This window comes from Fusarium venenatum, assembly GCF_020744135.1.
Source record: "Fusarium venenatum strain MPI-CAGE-CH-0201 chromosome Unknown EDB82scaffold_2, whole genome shotgun sequence".
NCBI lineage: Eukaryota > Fungi > Ascomycota > Sordariomycetes > Hypocreales > Nectriaceae > Fusarium > Fusarium venenatum.
The window spans coordinates 4,957,387-4,974,663 of NW_027072130.1; the positions used below are offsets into that span (position 1 = coordinate 4,957,387).

Below are 17,277 nucleotides of genomic sequence, written 5' to 3' on the forward strand. Positions count from 1 at the left end.
TCACTTCCTACACATACTGTCAGATGAATTTCGGATCGGCAAGGCAAGTAGCGGTAATGATTGCCAATGCATGTATATGTACCAAAGTAGCTTCAACTTAACCAGGTCGGTGTGGCTCAGTTGGTTAGAGCGTTGGTCTCATATGTTTCGATCATGTGACTTGGTTAAACACCAGGGTAATCCAAAGGTCGAGAGTTCGAGCCTCTCCACCGACATTTTTGATCTTTTTGACTTTTTGCAGGCATCGTAAGAAGAACATAGTACAGTAGTAGTAGGTTCAGTAAAACCCAAAAGTCTTCTGTTATTAGCCGCAATTAAGTAGAATTGGGCTTGCATTTCAGCAAATTCTATTCATGCGAGTGTATTATTATCAGGCAACAACATAAGCGATCATTTGCCTCTGTATAACCTCCTCTAAATTGTCCACTGAGAGCATAAGAGATTAAACGTCGGTATGCTGGCTAGATTATTTATGTTTATGCCCTAAAGCTTTGATAACAACGTTTCTGCTATCTACTTGTCTTTCATATCTCTTGCCTTACTTCTGATTATTTCTCACTAATGCTGGTACTTGTAGGGCTCAACTCTCAAATCAGAATGATATGAATCATCGTAAACCTCTAAAATATCTTACACTGTAAGAGGTCATCATCTCACAGGTTTACATAACCACACACCCGCCATTTCCATTCTCATCGCTTCCACAGCAGCCACAACACTCTTCGCAGTCGCAACAGTTTTCACACTCACAACAATTGTTACATTCGCAACAGTCATTGCATCCGCAGTCACCACAACAGCCATCCTCTTCACCCACATTGTGGCCCATTGAAGAATCCTGAGCTGGTGGTTCCGTGTAGCCGCTGGGCTGATCATATTGATTGTCATATCCATCGCTCTCATATCTAGCATCTGGATCATAATTATTGTCGTGATTGCCCTCATTATCAGAGGACTGGTTGTCATAGTAGTAATTCCCGTTGTCGTAGTAGTTACCATTTTCATCATAATGGTTGTCTTGTTGATGGTTGGTCTGTTCGTAGTTGTCATACTGCCAGCTGTTATTTTCAGACGAGTAACTGTTGTGTTCTTGGTTGATAACGTTGGTCGAGCTGTTCATCTGGTTGTATATCACAGCGCCCCCTATACCGAGTGCTGCTCCAGCTGCAGCGCCGCCGGCGACAGCTGTCATGTTTGAAGAGCTTCCGCTCTTATGAGCGTGAGCGTGACCTTGACCCGGGTGTGGTGCTGGTGCGCGCCCAGCTTGTTGGACTGGTCGATGGTGGACGTGTTGAGGTCTTGGGTTGTGCCCCGGCCTCATTGCCTGAGTAGGTCTTGGAGCTCCGCGATTTGCTTGTTGTTGTGGTCGCCTCATTTGTGCCATTTGCATGCCTTGACTAGGTCCGGGCTGTCTACCGACGACAGGACGGCCGGCAACTGGTCTCGGTGCAGCGACTTGTTGGTAACCAGGGGGTCTTTGGGTGGGCTTTTGAGCAGGGCGACCGGCTGGGGGACGCTGGGAACCAGCAACTGGACGCCCTTTGGCTGCAGTCTTTTTAGGTGGTTGGCTAAGAATCATTGATGTTAGCAAAGCGATTCGAGGACAATTTGGTAAAACATGAACATAGATGGGCCAGAAGGGTACTGCTTACTTTACCATTGTGAAGTTCAAATGTCCTGTTTCTCACTTTGTGTTTATGTGACCGTGCGCCAAAGGAGTCAAGCTTTACCAAGAGACAGAACATGATGGAAACAGGAACAAGCCCACTTGGTCTGCAACAATGTCGTTATATAAGTTCCCGAGGACTTGGGGGAGAGTATGACAGCTCATGTGGCGGCCGCTTTAGAGCCTCACCATTGTCAAAAATGAAACAAATGTGACGCTGACAACCAAGCCTTCAGGAGGTAGCAAGAATAACTGAGCGTATTTGATAGATGTCAACATTGAAAAAGTAGAAAGGCTGTTTTGATATTTTCTGTTATTAAAATAGCCCCCAACAGAAGTGTAAGGATTTCTTCAGCTTGTTCAGTTCCGGTACACACAGTCCACAAAACGGCCCCCAACTACCAATGCCATTCTGGGGGACCCTGTTGATGGCTTGAAGGATTGCTGACACCATTTACTGAAATAGGATTGATAACCGATCGTTGTATCACCAACCCCAAACAGGGTGTCTGTTGCGTCTTAAGCGCCAGCCTTATTGTGACCCTAATCTTATGACTGCGATACATGCAAACGGAATCTCCGTCCTTCAAGCTCTGATGAGGCTGGAAGACTGGAAAGACGGGAAAGGACTTGACAATAATGACACCAAGTCTTCAACACCGTTAATGACAAAGGTAAGCGCGCGGCTCTTTAAGATGCAGTCTTGATCCAATCCTTCTTTAGCAGCATGTAAACTCCTGACAGCTTTCATGTCTTATGGGTCGGACGGTCACTTCCTCTCAGTCTATGGTCGGTCCATCTGCGTATTAAGTGCTTGTTTCCAGCCAGGCAACTATCCCTACATGAGAACAAACAGCCTACAACAAAACGTGTAGAATCAACCCATTCTGTAGGGGCAGCCTACCATTTTTCTAGTCTGCCTTTACACAGTAGTGAGTTGATGTGGGGCATTTCCGAGAGGTCTCGGCTGGTCTTTAATTCCACTATCACTTGTCAGATTTTCAATGGTACTCTGTGTGACCAGGAACATTAGAGCCAAGGAAAACTTACTCAACTGCCAGTGAACTATACAAATCTAATAGAACAACATGACTCAAGTGACGATTGCGATATAGATAAGAATAGACTATCCCTGGTATATATTGGGCAGAATTTGTACATTATTTCTTCTTCACTCACACGGAACGGTCATTGAAACATCAACTGTGTCTTTAAAATAGTATAATATTGTCGATAATCGCAATCCGACCCTTGATTACGCAATTGGGCCAAAGAAGCTGAACTTACCCTCAGGGTCATACTTGTTCTTCAAGCTCTGCAGACGCTCCTGTCTCCAGGCCTCGCCTCCGTACCAGTCACTTGGCTTCTCATTGCCGAAAGCATAGTTGACATAGACACTCATATTCCACTGACCAGACTCTCTGTAGAGAATATCACGCAGGTCGTTTCCAAGCTTGGCAGCCTTCTTGTCAAGTGCAGCATCACCAGGCTTGTAAGTAATCAAAGGAGCAGTGAGGATGTTTTCGTGACGGAAGGCAAAGGCAGAGTCCTTTGCTTTGGTACCACGCACGGCTTGAGTAGAGTAGGCTTCGAACATAAAGATGGAAGTGCTGAAAGGAGACTCAGGGCCAGTCTCGGCGGCAAACAGATCCCATGCGTTCTTCATGGCGGCGACATTGTACTCCTGGAGATATAGCGGGAAACGAGGGTTGACGAGGCCGTTCTTTTGGCATGGAGCAGCATCGATATCAATCTGAGTCCATCTGGCCAGGTCACGGTAGTCACCAGACTCGGGACTGATGACGAGGGGCTTGAGGTCATGGAAGGGCTTGGAGATTTCGGGGTCGATGGTCTTGACACCCTCTTGGATCAGCCAGAAAAGAATGATGGGCTACAACTGTTAGACATAAAGAGAACATGATAAAGTTAGAAGAAACTCACGTTCTCAGGGTCAGCAGTAGGGTCGTGCACCCAGTAACTCCAGTTGATGAGACCCTCGGGCTGTTTGCGGAGCAGATGCTCGTTAGCGGTGTGGTAAAGCTGCTCAATATGTTCGCCGCTAAAAACAAGAGTCTCAATAGCCCAGTCGCGGTGCTGGATCTCATAGACCTTGGACGTGATGGAAGTCACAATCCCAAAGTTATGACCAGCACCCTTTAGGGCCCACCAAAGATCGGAGTCTTTGTTAATGGTCTTGAAGGAGCCATCGGCCAGCACGATATTCATGGAGACCCACTGATCTGCGATGATACCGTGATGGCCTTGGAGCCAACCGTGTCCCCCTCCGAGGCCAGGGCCCATATAGCTGACGCACTCGCAGGTTCCAGTCACTATGGATGGTTAGCACCATATTTAAACTTAGAACAGGAGGAAAATCGTTGAATCATACCGGTCTGCTTGTTGGCTGCCCAAAGAGTGTCCGTGACCTTCTTAGACTGCGTACCACCACCAATAGTAACAGTCTTGCCATCTGCAGCGACTTCGACTGTGTTCAATTGGTTCAGATAGATCTCAATGCCGTGATCCATTCGTCCCAGAGTTGTAATCGCTCCGTGGGCCGTATTGTAGGCGAGAAAGGGTAAGCTCTTGTCATTAGCGTACTTGACCTGGAAGATAAAATTGTTAGATACGATTGTGAAGACGTTCATCTGGGTTACGTACCGTTGTGGCAACATCCTGTTCAGTGCCAGGAACAACTACAATGTTGACTTTGGGAGCGTCCAGAACAGACCAACGAGTAGTAGCCTTCTCGAACTCGGGCGATCCGGGGCAGTAGATCTTGGAAGAATTTGATAGCTTCTTGCCGAGCTGCCCAAGATCTTCGGAACACGTGCCAGAGATTTCACTGCGAATGAAGGGAGTGGCTGCGCATGTAGCTGTAGTAGCCCATGCTGTAACAGCAGCAGCAAGCATAGTAGTGAAACGCATCATGAAGGAATACTACACGGAGGAACTTGGGCCTAAGCTGAGAAGATCCCTCTGGGAAAAAGATCTTCTACTCTTACGTGGGCCACAAAGATATTTAACCCGCATAAGACACTAGCCAAGTCGTCTTGCTATTACCAGCATCTGCCCAGTAAGGTCAAGGGTGTGTAGAGATTGGCCTCGAGTCGGTTAATGCAGCCGAGGCTCTCCTTTGTAAAGGAAGGCCGAGAGGCCGGGTAGACAATGAATATCCTTGCTATTTCCTAATCTCAGCAGCAATTAACATCTTCCATCGTCCAGCGGTCGCACCGATTTATTTCTCCACTCCCCTGCAGAGGTTCAGAGGATCTGCATCAAACCAGGCCAGATATATTTCGCCTAGATCGCGAGTCACATCGCTCAAGGATCCACGATTAGTTGTTATGGGGCGCGAAATCCTCTAGTTAGTGGGACGCTTGGGATACTTCTTTGCGTTCAAATTTTCGATGACAACAAGGAGGAGACCAGAAGATCTGTTTGGTTCAAGTCCGAAGATGATGATGAATATGACCGGGTTCTTGACAGTACGTGCATTTATTGTAATTGTGTAGGATTGCCAAGATTTATCGATCTCGGAGGATTAACGCGATTCAGAGATTCCGAGGTAACCGAGCCCCAAGGATCAGCACATGCTGGCAGTTGTTACTTGTCCTTGTATACTTGCGAACCTCAACGGCAGAGTGGTAACGTATTATTTAAAGTGGAATGTTAGCTTAGTTTCTACGCAAGATACTGGCTTCCCTTCATTTAGATTGGGTGCTTGACTTGGTCGTTATGTAAAGTTAGACGGGGAATTGGGTCTAATCATGACTACGGAATAAGGTCGTATTAGCAATGTCACCTTCCACTTTACGATTATCTCCGTCCCCGGATCAAACGGTCAAGTACTATTACACGACACTGAACCAGGCCCTTCCATATCCTTGGGAAATATGCGCAATGCAATGTCTTGCACAGCAGTTCAAGATGCAACCTCGCAGCTGAACATCTCAAATAACGATCAAGGCTTCTTTCACCACCAAGTCCGCACTGTTGGAAGCAAATATTTCCTTACATTCGACCCACCAGACAAGGCGCGCCATTTTCTTCACTTGCTGAACTAACTTAGACTGCCTCGGCACTACTAGCGTCAGGTACAACAGCCTGTAGGAATCATTCCCAGCTAAACCCGCTCCCGGGCAACAAAGCCACTAACAGCTCAACATCCACACAGTATTGTACCTGAAGCGCGCCGACTAACTCAGGGGTGCATATGCACATGCTATTCTTGATGATAATTTTCAGCTCGCGTTCTTCATGGTGACGAAATGGAAATCCGTTACCAAATCTTTAGTACATACATATGGGGCAGATGTCCGGCAGGCAGCTCTCACATGCTGCATGTCCTATCGATGTTTACATGTTCATTCCTTTTTTGTTCTTTTTTTTTCTTCCATTCCCTCTTTTTTGTCTTTGTGATAGATCTTGTAATTCTGATAAGTGAGCATGTCTGATCCCGTGACTGAGAGCTGGACGTTGTATGCGGTTGGGGTTGCTGCAACATTTCTAAGATTCTATGCACGAATGAGGGTAGATGGCTTCAGAAGTCTTAAAGCCGAAGATTACCTGATGGTTCTAAGCATTGTAAGTCTTTCCCTTATCATGCCTAATCTGACTCTAACAGCAGCAGATCTTCTACACCATCCAGACGACCCTCGCCTATAACATTGGGACACTCGCGCATGGTCTTGCCAACAATGGCATATCAGACGCAGAACGTGCTGCGATATCACCTAGTGATCCAGAATATGATCTCAGGTATTTGATGTGTAATGTTCTCGGGATGTCTCCCGCTTATTCGATTTATCAGGGTCATCGGTTCCAAAATTCAGGTGGCAGGTTGGACCATCTACTCGGCCCTCATTTGGTCCTTGAAGCTATCCATGCTTTACTTTTATACTCGCCTTACGGTATGTAACTTGATTGAAGGACGCCAAACATGATGACTGATTTTTTTTTTTTAGAATGGTCTTGGTCGACAGTATCGCATGCGTATATATGTTGGGTTCGGGTTGGTCATTGGTACATTTGTCGCGACCATGATAGCAATTTTCGCTGGATGCCGGCCGTTCAGTAATTACTGGCAGATCAGTCCCGACCCTGGCAGTGGGTAATCCTCGTTTTGTTGAAGCATACTCTTACATGTATCACAGACTCTTGTCAAGCCGCTATTTCAAAACCCATCGTCTGGGCCTCGTTTGCCTCCAACGTCTCGACCGACATATACTTGATCGCCATTCCGCTTCCCATGCTCTGGGGATCCAGTCTAAAGACGATAAAGAAAATCGCTTCAAGTATCGTTCTTGGCTCGGGTATTTTTGTGCTTGTCTGCGCCACCTTGAAAAGCGTTTTCGTTCTAGTGGTACGTCTCAAGAGCGAAATATGTCGCTCATCTTTATCTAATATGCACTCTTAGGACCCTGTCCATGGAGCTCAGTTGGCTGGCGTCTGGGGTACTCGTGAAGCCTTCGTGGCCGTAATGACAACTAATCTACCAATTTTGTTCCCGCTCTTCAGAATCTGGTTCACACCGGTTTTTGGAAGCATATTACGCTCGTCGCACAAGACATCATATCAGTACCCAACTGGCTTCCAGACTATTGGTGGTGGGGGCCGAAGTGGCAAGAGTAGCGGCCCCAGTCGTCGTGGCCCCCCGACTGCGAACCCAATATCAGAAAACATGTCATTCAATAACAGTGAAGAGCGCATTGTCAAGGTAGAGGCGCATGGTATGAGCGACCTAAATCAAGAAGGAAACAGTGGCGTCCATAAGGGTATCATGGTTTCGAATATGGTAGAGATAATTCTTGAGGATAAGAAGGGTGGAGGAAGTCGAGGCGGGAGTGACTCAGAGAGGTCATGGTAGACTGTGGACTTTTCTCCTTCTTACACAAACGCCACGTCTTACTCGTATTCAGGGCTTAATCTTGATCCCACATGCTGCTTTGTACATCTTGCGATGACCTTTGTTTTTCGGGTTTCACGCTCGAGTGATATGATCCGTAGACCTCAAGTATTTTACTGTTAAAGGAGGATCTACACCCCCGGATGGAGATCTTTGCACCAAGATTGCCGAGCCGACCTTTCAGGCCGAATGGGAGTCCGCAAAAGGCGCCAGGGCTGCAGTGGAAGCGAGAGGGATCGTCAAAATAGCATCTGGTCACAGATAGCTGGACCTGTCGAAAGCCAGGGTGGAGGATACGACATTGTCATGGCCAGCCTCTCTGAACTATCGTAAACTCAACCATAGGTGTGTTTCGTCTGAAATGCTTGATTGTACCGGTGAGACAATATTCGCCAAGACGTATGACTACGTTCCTTCAAGACTGGTACATAAGCCATTCCTTGTGTAGAATATCCAGCTTGACAACGTGAGGCGTCGTCACATGAATTATTGCAGTTATGGAGAGTTGGCATGAGGATGTGTCATTTCTGTTGGTATGCCTCAGGGGTTCTGTCAAAGCTTGATGTGATGTAGAATTGAGTTGGCTGGATGCGTTAACGAACAACTCACCATTTCCACCGTATCAAAGGTTTCGAGTAAAAGTCGGACGTGTCGGTCTCAACTGTAAGACGACTTTTTGACACCGCAATTTTGCTTTTTAATTGGCCAAGTGTTGTTGGCATTATGGTTGTCGGTATGATCTGACTTCTCAAAGTGTATGTATACAGGTGAGGACACGCAAGCTTACCAGGTCTGCTCCGAGTATCGGATGATACTGTCGGCAAGGTTTCCGTCCTTTTAGAAGCTGACAAATTTGTTGGTGTTTGGGAAACGAGATTGACTTTTCTTTTTGTGTTACATTTACGCTAAAAGTCAATTGTCTCAATTTTTATTCTGCTGCCTAAGTCTGTACAGTTGACCGCTGTTTCAGGGACCAGACGGTTCAGCTTACCCCTGCTTATTCTCAGCTCAGTGTAGTGGTCATGGGACCTATAGCATGGAGAGCCGCAAGCATGAGGCTGACTGTCCCTGACATTGACATGGATGAATGATCACATGGACAATTGAAGGGTATTTCCAGGGGAACAGACGGGAAACCCCCACGATGCCCTCAAGGTACAATTGAACGTGCGCAAGCTTGTTTCTTTTTTTGGTGAGGGGAAAGAGTGACAAGGTATCCACTGTAGCTTTTAGTTGATGAAGCTATTGTGCAGCATCATTTCTGCGATAAGAAGAATTGATAACAACTATGACGCTGCAAAATGGATCCCTGATGGTCGGAACGAGTGTCATCATGGCTGCTGTCTGCTACTCTGTAGTGTTGATCAAATTCTACATCAAATTTTCAAGGAATAATTAGAGAATGAATGAAAACATTGCATCATTCGCCACCATGAAAAAAAGCAGAAAGAGGGTCCATCAATTGAATCGATGAATGAGAATGACAGGCATCACAATTGATTGATTCAAGCAAAGCTATGATAAGCCGATAAAGCTAAACTATGGGGCCCTTTCACGTCACTGGCCCCACTAACCTTTGGGCTTCTCTCACCAAACAAAAAAAAAAAAAAAAAAGAGAGACCTAGAGAAGCTGAGCTCATTCACTGGAGAAAATAGAGCCCCACCAAGTTTTTAGCCACAACGCGAAGAAGAGGAGGAAGGAAGAGAAAGGCAAGTATCAGTGCAGACCAAGTGGCAGGAAAAGCAAAGGCAAGAGCCCACCGAACACGGGGGAACCTTCCTCATCCCCGCTATTCTCAAAGTCTCACTCATCAACTGGAGTCAGTCCCCTAGATAACCCGCGGGCGGTCAGCATCCATTCAATCCAGCGGTGACCTCATTCTTCAACAACTTAATTCCTCCTTTTCTTCAACAAACCTCATCTTTCTCATCTTTTCACTCTCACCTCAACATCAAAAGCGATCTCTTCCTCTTTATCTTCCACCCAATCTATCCTTACTCCTTCATCTCACCTCCCACCTGATACCCCCTAATTTACCCCTCCAAAACACACAGCCAAAATGACACAACGCCTAAAGCTCACCAGCGCCAACCTCTCCACCATTGCTTCGCAGCAGGGAGAGCAAAGAGTCCAGGTCCCATCCTACGACCGCAAGTCTCTCAAGGAGGGCATCGTCCACGTCGGAGTTGGCGGTTTCCACAGAGCTCACTTGGCTGTCTACGTCGACAAGCTGCTTGAGAAGCACGGTGAGCGCGATTGGGCCATCTGCGGTATCGGCCTGCGTCCCAACGATGCTGCCATGCGCGATGTTCTCAACGCCCAGGACCACCTCTACACCGTAATTGAGCGATCCGCAAAGGGTAGCTTCGCCGATGTCGTCGGCAGCATCAACTCCTTCCTTTTCGCCCCTGATGACCGTGAGGCTGTCATTGCAAAGATGGCTCATCCCGACACTCACATTGTCTCTCTCACTATTACTGAGAGTGGCTACTACTACAACGAGAACACCCATCAATTGAAAGCTGAGCATCCTGACATTCAGCACGATCTCAAGAAGGAGAACGAGAACGCCCCCATCAGCACATTTGGCTTCCTCTACGCCGCTCTTGCCCGCCGCCACCAGCAGGGCCTCAAGCCCTTCACCGTTCTGTCTTGCGACAACATGCAGAAGAACGGATCCATCACCCGCAGTATGCTCGAGTCTTTCGCCAAGCTCAAGAACCCCGAGCTTGCCAAGTGGATTGCTGAGGAGGGTGCTTTCCCCAACGCCATGGTTGATCGCATTACCCCCAGCACTTCCGAGAACGACATCAAGTCGCTCGCCGACAACTTCGGCATCGAGGATGCCTGGCCCGTTGTCACCGAGCCCTTCATGCAGTGGGTTGTTGAGGACAAGTTCTGCGATGGCCGTCCTCCCTTCGAGAAGGTTGGTGTCCAGGTTGTCGCCGACGTTCACGACGTCGAGCAGTTCGAGAAGCACAAGCTTCGTCTCCTCAACGCCAGTCACTCCGCCATGGCTTACCCTGGACAGCTTGCTGGCTTCAAGTACGTCCACGAGGTCTTGGAGAACCCCACCTACCGCAAATTTGTCTGGCAGATGATGCAAGAGGAGGTCAAGCCTCTTCTTCCTGAGATTCCCGGTGTCGACATCGACCAGTACTGCAACACCCTCATGGAGCGATTCTCCAACCCCACCATCATGGACCAGATCCCCCGTGTCGCCCTCAACGCATCCGGCAAGATCCCCCAGTTCATCATGCCCTCCATTGCTGAGAACATCTGGATTACTGGCCCCTTCCGCCGCCTGTGTTTCGTCGCCGCTGGGTGGTTCGTCTACATCAACGGTGTCGATGACAAGGGCAACAAGTTCGAGGTTGACGATCCCCTGCGCGAGAAGCTTCAGGCTCTGGCCAAGGAGGGTGGCCCTGACCCCCGCTCTATCCTGAGCGTCCGAGAGCTGTTCGGTGACGATTTGCGAGGTGACCAGCGCTTCTTGGATGAGGTGACCAAGGCCATGGCTTTGATCACCAAGGATGGTGTCTTGGAGACCATCCCCAAGTACGTCAGCTAAATTGTCTATCGAATAGACACTTGGAATTTACCTGTCTCTTATTCAACGGAAAGGTTTTCAGCGAAGCGCGGATTTTTGATGAGGAATTGGCTTAATGACATGTTATGGACTGGGTGAAGTCCGGATATGAAAGGTTTGGGTGCCATTCCAGAAGACACCTCAGATAGACCTAAGAGGGCAGATGCCCAAAAAGTTTTAATGATTATGTCATGATTTGATGAAGACTTGAGAATTAGTATACTGTGAAGTGTTGGGTTGCCTGTTTACCTATACCACAGTCCTGATATATCTGAAGTCCTGTCCGACTAATCAGTGATTCAAAGCTCTTTCTATAGTTGTAGCCACTGATGATATGTGACTTTCGTGTTGATACCGCTCATGATAACCTTATGTTGGTGAGTACAGCTTTGGGAAGGAATGCATTTGCATGCGTGAAGGACGCAACCTTTTGGTGTTTCATGTACCTCCCTGTACGACTATGTTGAACCCGCAAAGGGGTCATGCGGTTTTCATTTGCTTGCCGCTTATTGCTATTGACGGTTGATATATGCAAGCGAGTTGGAGAGGCACATGTGTTCATAGGCGCAAGTATATGTTCTTGCAAATATTATGCAGTTCGCCAGGCCAGTAACAGTATGATTGGCAGACAAAAGCATAGTAGATGGGCCCAAGTCTGACAGAGCAGCTTGTCATATCTCCCGTTGCAGTTTGGTTTAAAGATATTAAACGCTCGGCCGCTCACTCATAGTCAATACTGAATTCACTAAGCGAAGGAGTTACTGTTGATATACAGTCTCAACAGTTGCTAGGTCAGTATCGTTTCTAGAGGTCCAGCACTCACTGCCGTGAGTCTGGTCATCTCAACTTCCCAGTTTACGGGTTTGTTTGCAACCAAACTCATGTTCTTGTTTTGCATGGGACCTCGTCAGGAGAAAGAAGGGTGATTTGGCCAAGTTCCCATAGAGCACCTCATTTCCCAGGTTGTCAAAAACCATTACGCAAGACAAATAATGCCACAGGGTATTGTATGACAATACCAAGGATTGATGAAGCCATGGGAATGATTTAGGCCGATGTGCGGATACACTGTATCAGATGTCCTGGCAGGGGGTACGTAGTCAGACTACGGAGAACTATGGGCTAGGGCAAGGATGTCCTGGTGCCTCCATCTACAAGCAGCTTCAGATTAAGTGGAAGGATGCATTTGTGGATTCTGAGGCCCTTGGCCCAGTTTCATGATTAAATCACTCGATCGCAAGACATCACAGAGGAACATCAGAGTGGAAGTGAGTGCAAAAGTGTCGTAATTGCCTGAAGCCAGATGTATATACATAACATCAACATAGAACAAAATGTTGCGTCACAAAACGTGACTGATGTTTTTATTCAACGAAGCGAAGGTGAGGGTGTTGAGTTGTTGGGAGTTCGTGAAGCCCATGTAAAGCAGATCTCATAACTTAAGTGAGTCGTGTGAAAGAAAGAAAAAGACACATATCCAATGAATCGTTAACCAGAAAAAGACAGAAAGCCTTGCATTCGTGCCAGAAGCTTAGTTGAAAGCTTAGTAGGGCTTGTCGCCGATCCTGTAGAATGATGATTAGCAAGTGTTATATTGATAGTGATGGAAAAGGAAGCCAACTTACATGTTACCAGGCTCCTGGTAGCGGGCGACGACGTAAGAAGCACCGTCATTGCTCTTGGCGACAGCCATTCCGACCTTGGTGGTGGACTTCCAGATGCACTGGGTGTAGTGACCGAAGCTCATGTAGTTGGAGCCGGAGATGGTCTCGCCGTTGTACAGGCTCTTCTCGCTAAGGAAGGCCTCGATGGCGTCGGCGAAGGGAGTGTCAGAGGTACCCATGTAGAGGTTCTCACCGTCCTTGCCCTGGGAGTGGGTAAGGCTGCCGAGAGAGGCGATGTGGTCAGCCCACTCTTGGGCACCGGAAACGAGGGAGTCATCCCACTCGAGAGGACCGTTACCGACAGCCTTGCGAGCCTCGTTGTGGAGATCGACAGCCTTCTGCTGGTCGGCGGTCAGAGAGCCGGAACCAGAGCCGGAGCTAGGCTCCTCCTTCTCGGGCTCCTCCTTCTCGGGCTGCTCGGTCGCGGGCTGCTCGGTCGCAGGCTCCTTGTCCTCGACAGGGGCGGGGACGTAGGTGGGCTTGGGAGCCTGGACATTGGTCTGTCTGGGCTTCTTAACCCAGCGGAGAGTTGTGGGCTTGACCTCGACCGGAGCAGGCTTCTCGTAAGCAAAGGTTGGCTTGGGCTGCTCGGCGCCGGCGGTAACGACCTTGGTAACGTAGGCGTACTCGGTGACGACCTTATAGTGAGGAGATGCCATGGCACTGGTGGCCATGACGGAAGCGAGGAAGGCAGAGAAATGCATCTTGTCTGTTTGAGCTTAAAGTTGTTGGAGTTGAAGCTTTTTGGTTAACGTCGCCAGGACTGTTAAATAAAGATTTTGAGTTGGTTTGAGGGAAAGGACCGTTGGAAGGATTGGAATGAATGTGTTGAATCCTTCAAGGATGTGAATGAGTGTATCTCTGGAGCAAGGAGTGACGAAGACTGAGTTGTGTCTGGAGAGTGAAGAAGGGATCAAGAGAAGATGGGGGACGGAATGAAGGTTATATTATAGTTGTACAACATTCAGAGTGCAGCGTCGATCTCATTGGGCAATGGGGTGTCACATTGAACCCGACTGGCAGTCATCCCATGTGCAATGTGGAAATTCGATGCGCGCAAGCCTCTCAGGCCGTGGCTTGGCCCTAGCCCGCCAACATTGAATCGATTGAAAGAGGCGGGCGGAGTCTGTGTGTTTCAAATGGTAGATGCTCCGATGTGGGCTACCTTGATCCAGGGGTAAACCCAACTAAAGAGATGGGTTGGCCTGGAACTAGACCAGGGGTAAAAAGGCTTGGTTCCTGGTCTGGTTGTCCACAGAGAGGGAAGAAAAGCCGTTGATGGGCCTCAGCGTTTCGATCCAATAAGACACGGCCTGTACTACTCGAGTAGGTCAAGTCAAATATGACACCCGAGCCTCCGGATGACGGGTGTGGGGAGGGATGCCACACTGAAACCCCTCATATCGATCCTGTAATAACAAGAAAGAGAATGGATCTTTTGGCCTGGGTTGTTTCGTATTAACTCGGTCATCAAGCCATGAAAGAAAAAGAGACGAGATGACAAGCCGGGGCAGTTTTAGTTCCTGACTAAGAGAGCAACGGCGTGTTTTTTTTTTTTGGCGCCAGGCGGCAAAAGACGAAGAGTCTAGTGCACTGAAGCAAGACCCTCAGGGAGCACAAAGCGCGGGAAGCAGTCTGAGACCAAAAAGCATCATTTTGTCGTCCAATGTTGCGGCACATCACAGACGCATGCCACGCACAGACTGTGTACCTTTCACTGTAGACTGTATCCCCCGGCTTTTCAAATCACGGCTCCAATATCGCTTAACGTTACAAGTCCATAATATCCCGAGCAAAAAGCAAGGATCAGCCTGTCATTTCCCCAACTTGAAGATTCGCCCCATCAGCCTTGGAAATTGTACATTGATGCAAAACCCTGCCTTGGAAGAAATCCCCCTTGATCCTGTTTTCTTTTCTTTCTCTCCCTTGGTGGCCAAAGAAACAGGACACGAAAACAGAGTTGAGGAAAAGTTGGCTAGTTGCTTTCTTGACTCGTTTATCCCGACGCGTTGCAACAGGCTAACTGGAGACTACTGCAAGGGACAAAGAGGCCTCTAATTGGTTGAGATGGGCCATCACTAGGCCAATTTGCAGTGGAATGCCAGCTGTCAAGCATCAAGAATGTCATCGCATGTGGGCAAAACAAGAAAAGGGGGACTAAAGAACAACACCAAGTGTCGTGGGCCTTTGGTTAGTTGCTCAACATCAAGAGTTGAAACAAGCCATCGTGTTTTGGATTATTTCTTTCTTCTTCTTTGTCGGAAGTAACGGGTGAAAGAAGAAGGAAGAAGAAAAGGGTCAGTAACAATGGTGCAGTAAGTATCCGTACACTACAGAGGCAGTAGGCCAGTCATGTTTGGTCGAAACAACGCCACGGCGCTTCCTCCTTTGTTGACGAACCCAATCATTCACCTGTATTTTTCCTCCTTGCGCCTTTGTTTCTCTGCCGCCACCAGATGTTTTATGTAGTGGAGTTGCATTGAGTCTTTTCTAGCCAAGATCCAGGTCTCAAAAGTTGGTATGGTTACAACAAAGATCGGCGTCAAAAAACGAAGTCAGTCCGCCATGCCATGTTACTATCATTGCCATGTTACCGGATGATCCGCTTCCAGTGCCGAGGCGGTTCTCGTTCTCTTCCAATCTTTCTAGACGAAGATCCCTCCCTTGTCCCCTGTTCTTGTTTTCTAGGGGGGGCCCTGGTCTGAATCCACGTTTTTGTTGATTGCGATTCGTCTCGAGCTTATATTAAAGTCATTTCAGAGCCTTGTTCGTTGGGAATAGATTGCACTGCAACAATAGAGTTTCATTTCCTTCCAGGTTTATTACCGGTCATCCCGCCCGGTTTGTCATAGTACTGGGCTGGCATTGGGAAAATAATGCCGCTTTTTTCACTTGGTTCTAAAGCGGGGAATGCCAAGAGAGTGGCCGCGCGTAACAAGACCCTTGAGAAGAAACAGTAGCGATTGAGTTAAGTCGGATATCATTCAACAGTCAAGTCAGTCACTGGCTCTGACATATTCACACGTGAAGCACGGTATCTGTCAAAAGACATGGTCATAACTCATCTTGACATCGCCCAACGCACGAACCATCTAATCTCACGACATAACTACGTGGCTTGGCTTCTCTGAAACAGCCACTCGAGCTGCCTTCCTAACATGGACTCAATCATTGTCGGATTGATTACTGATGTCTTTACCTTCCTGTTCCTGATTGTAAGCACGTATTGGTTGATGAATACGGAGGATCAGTTCGCTTCAGATCTCGTCAAGAGAGTTTTCGTATTATAGCTCAAGATAAAATTATCTCATGCGCTTGTTTGATCTTCTGATCGCGTAGATCTTTTAGTTTACCGCCAAAAGTGTCATGCTTGCAAAAGGAAATGAGCAATTCGTATTTCCGTCTCGAGGCTGACGGACTATTTATTGAGGCTTTTGAGGCAGCCAACGAGTATAGGGTAAGCTGAGTTCAAAGTGCAAGGCGAGACACTTTACATATCAGTCGATTACGAGATGCTTTATAATGATACTGTGTATTCAGATAAACATGCTGTGGCTTGTTGAACCCTGAATTGTCTATGTTGGTTGGTGGTGGCTGGCTATAATTGAGTACATCTTAGGTATGCTGTTTTGTTATGCATAATTCAGTCTGATGTCTCAATGGGAGACTAAGATAGCTAGGTCAAGATAGTGTACTAACAGATAAACCGACCTTAGTGCCTGATCTGGACTCTATCAGTTAGAGTGCCGTCACATCTTATTGGCAATCCACTTTGTCTCGGAGGCACGAAACTCTCGGAATGTGGATCGTGTTCTATCATAGACATGTTTCTCAATAAAGCTGGTTGCATCATGATTGCATCGACACTTTTTTCAAGTGAGACCGGGGTTGGGGTTTTGCTGTACTGATGATTGATAATCTCGTATCGGCAAAATTCGTGTAGCGATGCTTGAATGAATTATATCCTCTTGTAAAACAAACTTATCACCTTAGGTAACATTGGACGGTTGAGCGACGTTGCCTCGACAATTCACTGTCAAAAGTTACCATTATCGGCTGTGGCATCATGTCGGGTTCTTTTGTATTACCTATGTAACTGAATCAATTGCTACATATTGTAGCCATCTCACTTCGGAGCCCTCGGAGCCAATTCTCTGCTTTCATCCGACACGGCTCCGAAACGAGTCTTCAGGCTGTCTGTCAAGTCTCCCTTGTCGCAAACGGCAGCATTCCTCTCTCTATCGGAAACAGATGCTCCCGTACCAGCCAAGATATCCAAAGGGCATCGCCTAGCCGTGTCGGAATTACCAAGAATACATCAATTTGCCACTAGTTTATCCCAATTCAAGAACGAGAGAGCGTGATGAAGTCTTATGGTGAGGAGTGAGCAGAACATGCTTCATAGTAGGCTTCCAATGTAATGTGGGTTAATAAGTATGTATTTCGTGT

The 17,277-nt window shown here is 47.6% G+C and overlaps 5 protein-coding genes and 1 non-coding gene across 6 annotated transcripts; 3 read left to right on the forward strand and 3 right to left on the reverse strand.

Moving 5' to 3' along the window:
* The first annotated feature begins 105 nt into the window (after positions 1-105).
* On the forward strand, positions 106-215 carry EDB82DRAFT_t96. Its single transcript has one exon. It is a non-coding gene; the product is annotated as a tRNA-Met (tRNA).
* Positions 216-386: 171 nt separating this feature from the next.
* Positions 387-1,929, reverse strand: EDB82DRAFT_498846 (uncharacterized protein). Its single transcript, XM_025734760.2, has 2 exons — positions 1,653-1,929; positions 387-1,568 (listed from the first exon to the last, which is right to left on the reverse strand). Exons 1-2 carry the CDS (start codon positions 1,658-1,660, stop codon positions 662-664), a joined length of 915 nt encoding a protein of 304 aa, XP_025585534.1. The 5' UTR covers positions 1,661-1,929; the 3' UTR covers positions 387-661.
* Positions 1,930-2,875: 946 nt separating this feature from the next.
* Positions 2,876-4,928, reverse strand: EDB82DRAFT_170307 (uncharacterized protein). The gene is made up of 4 exons (XM_025734761.2): positions 4,328-4,928; positions 4,056-4,272; positions 3,608-3,996; positions 2,876-3,557 (listed from the first exon to the last, which is right to left on the reverse strand). Exons 1-4 carry the CDS (start codon positions 4,595-4,597, stop codon positions 2,922-2,924), a joined length of 1,512 nt encoding a protein of 503 aa, XP_025585535.2. The 5' UTR covers positions 4,598-4,928; the 3' UTR covers positions 2,876-2,921.
* Positions 4,929-6,115: 1,187 nt separating this feature from the next.
* Positions 6,116-7,589, forward strand: EDB82DRAFT_555453 (uncharacterized protein; the record flags this gene model as incomplete). The annotated part of the gene is made up of 6 exons (XM_025734762.2): positions 6,116-6,253; positions 6,300-6,427; positions 6,480-6,579; positions 6,634-6,775; positions 6,823-7,031; positions 7,086-7,589. 6 exons carry the CDS (start codon positions 6,116-6,118, stop codon positions 7,533-7,535), a joined length of 1,167 nt encoding a protein of 388 aa, XP_025585536.1. The 3' UTR covers positions 7,536-7,589.
* A 1,603-nt stretch (positions 7,590-9,192) lies between these two features.
* EDB82DRAFT_498851 (uncharacterized protein) lies at positions 9,193-11,368 on the forward strand. The gene has a single exon (XM_025734763.2). The coding sequence runs from the start codon at positions 9,635-9,637 to the stop codon at positions 11,144-11,146; it is 1,512 nt and encodes a 503-aa protein (XP_025585537.1). The 5' UTR covers positions 9,193-9,634; the 3' UTR covers positions 11,147-11,368.
* Positions 11,369-12,433: 1,065 nt separating this feature from the next.
* On the reverse strand, positions 12,434-13,570 carry EDB82DRAFT_498852 (CAP domain-containing protein). Its single transcript, XM_025734764.2, has 2 exons — positions 12,790-13,570; positions 12,434-12,729 (listed from the first exon to the last, which is right to left on the reverse strand). The coding sequence occupies exons 1-2, from the start codon at positions 13,530-13,532 to the stop codon at positions 12,708-12,710; spliced, it is 765 nt and encodes a 254-aa protein (XP_025585538.1). The 5' UTR covers positions 13,533-13,570; the 3' UTR covers positions 12,434-12,707.
* Between the last annotated feature and the right edge of the window lie 3,707 nt (positions 13,571-17,277).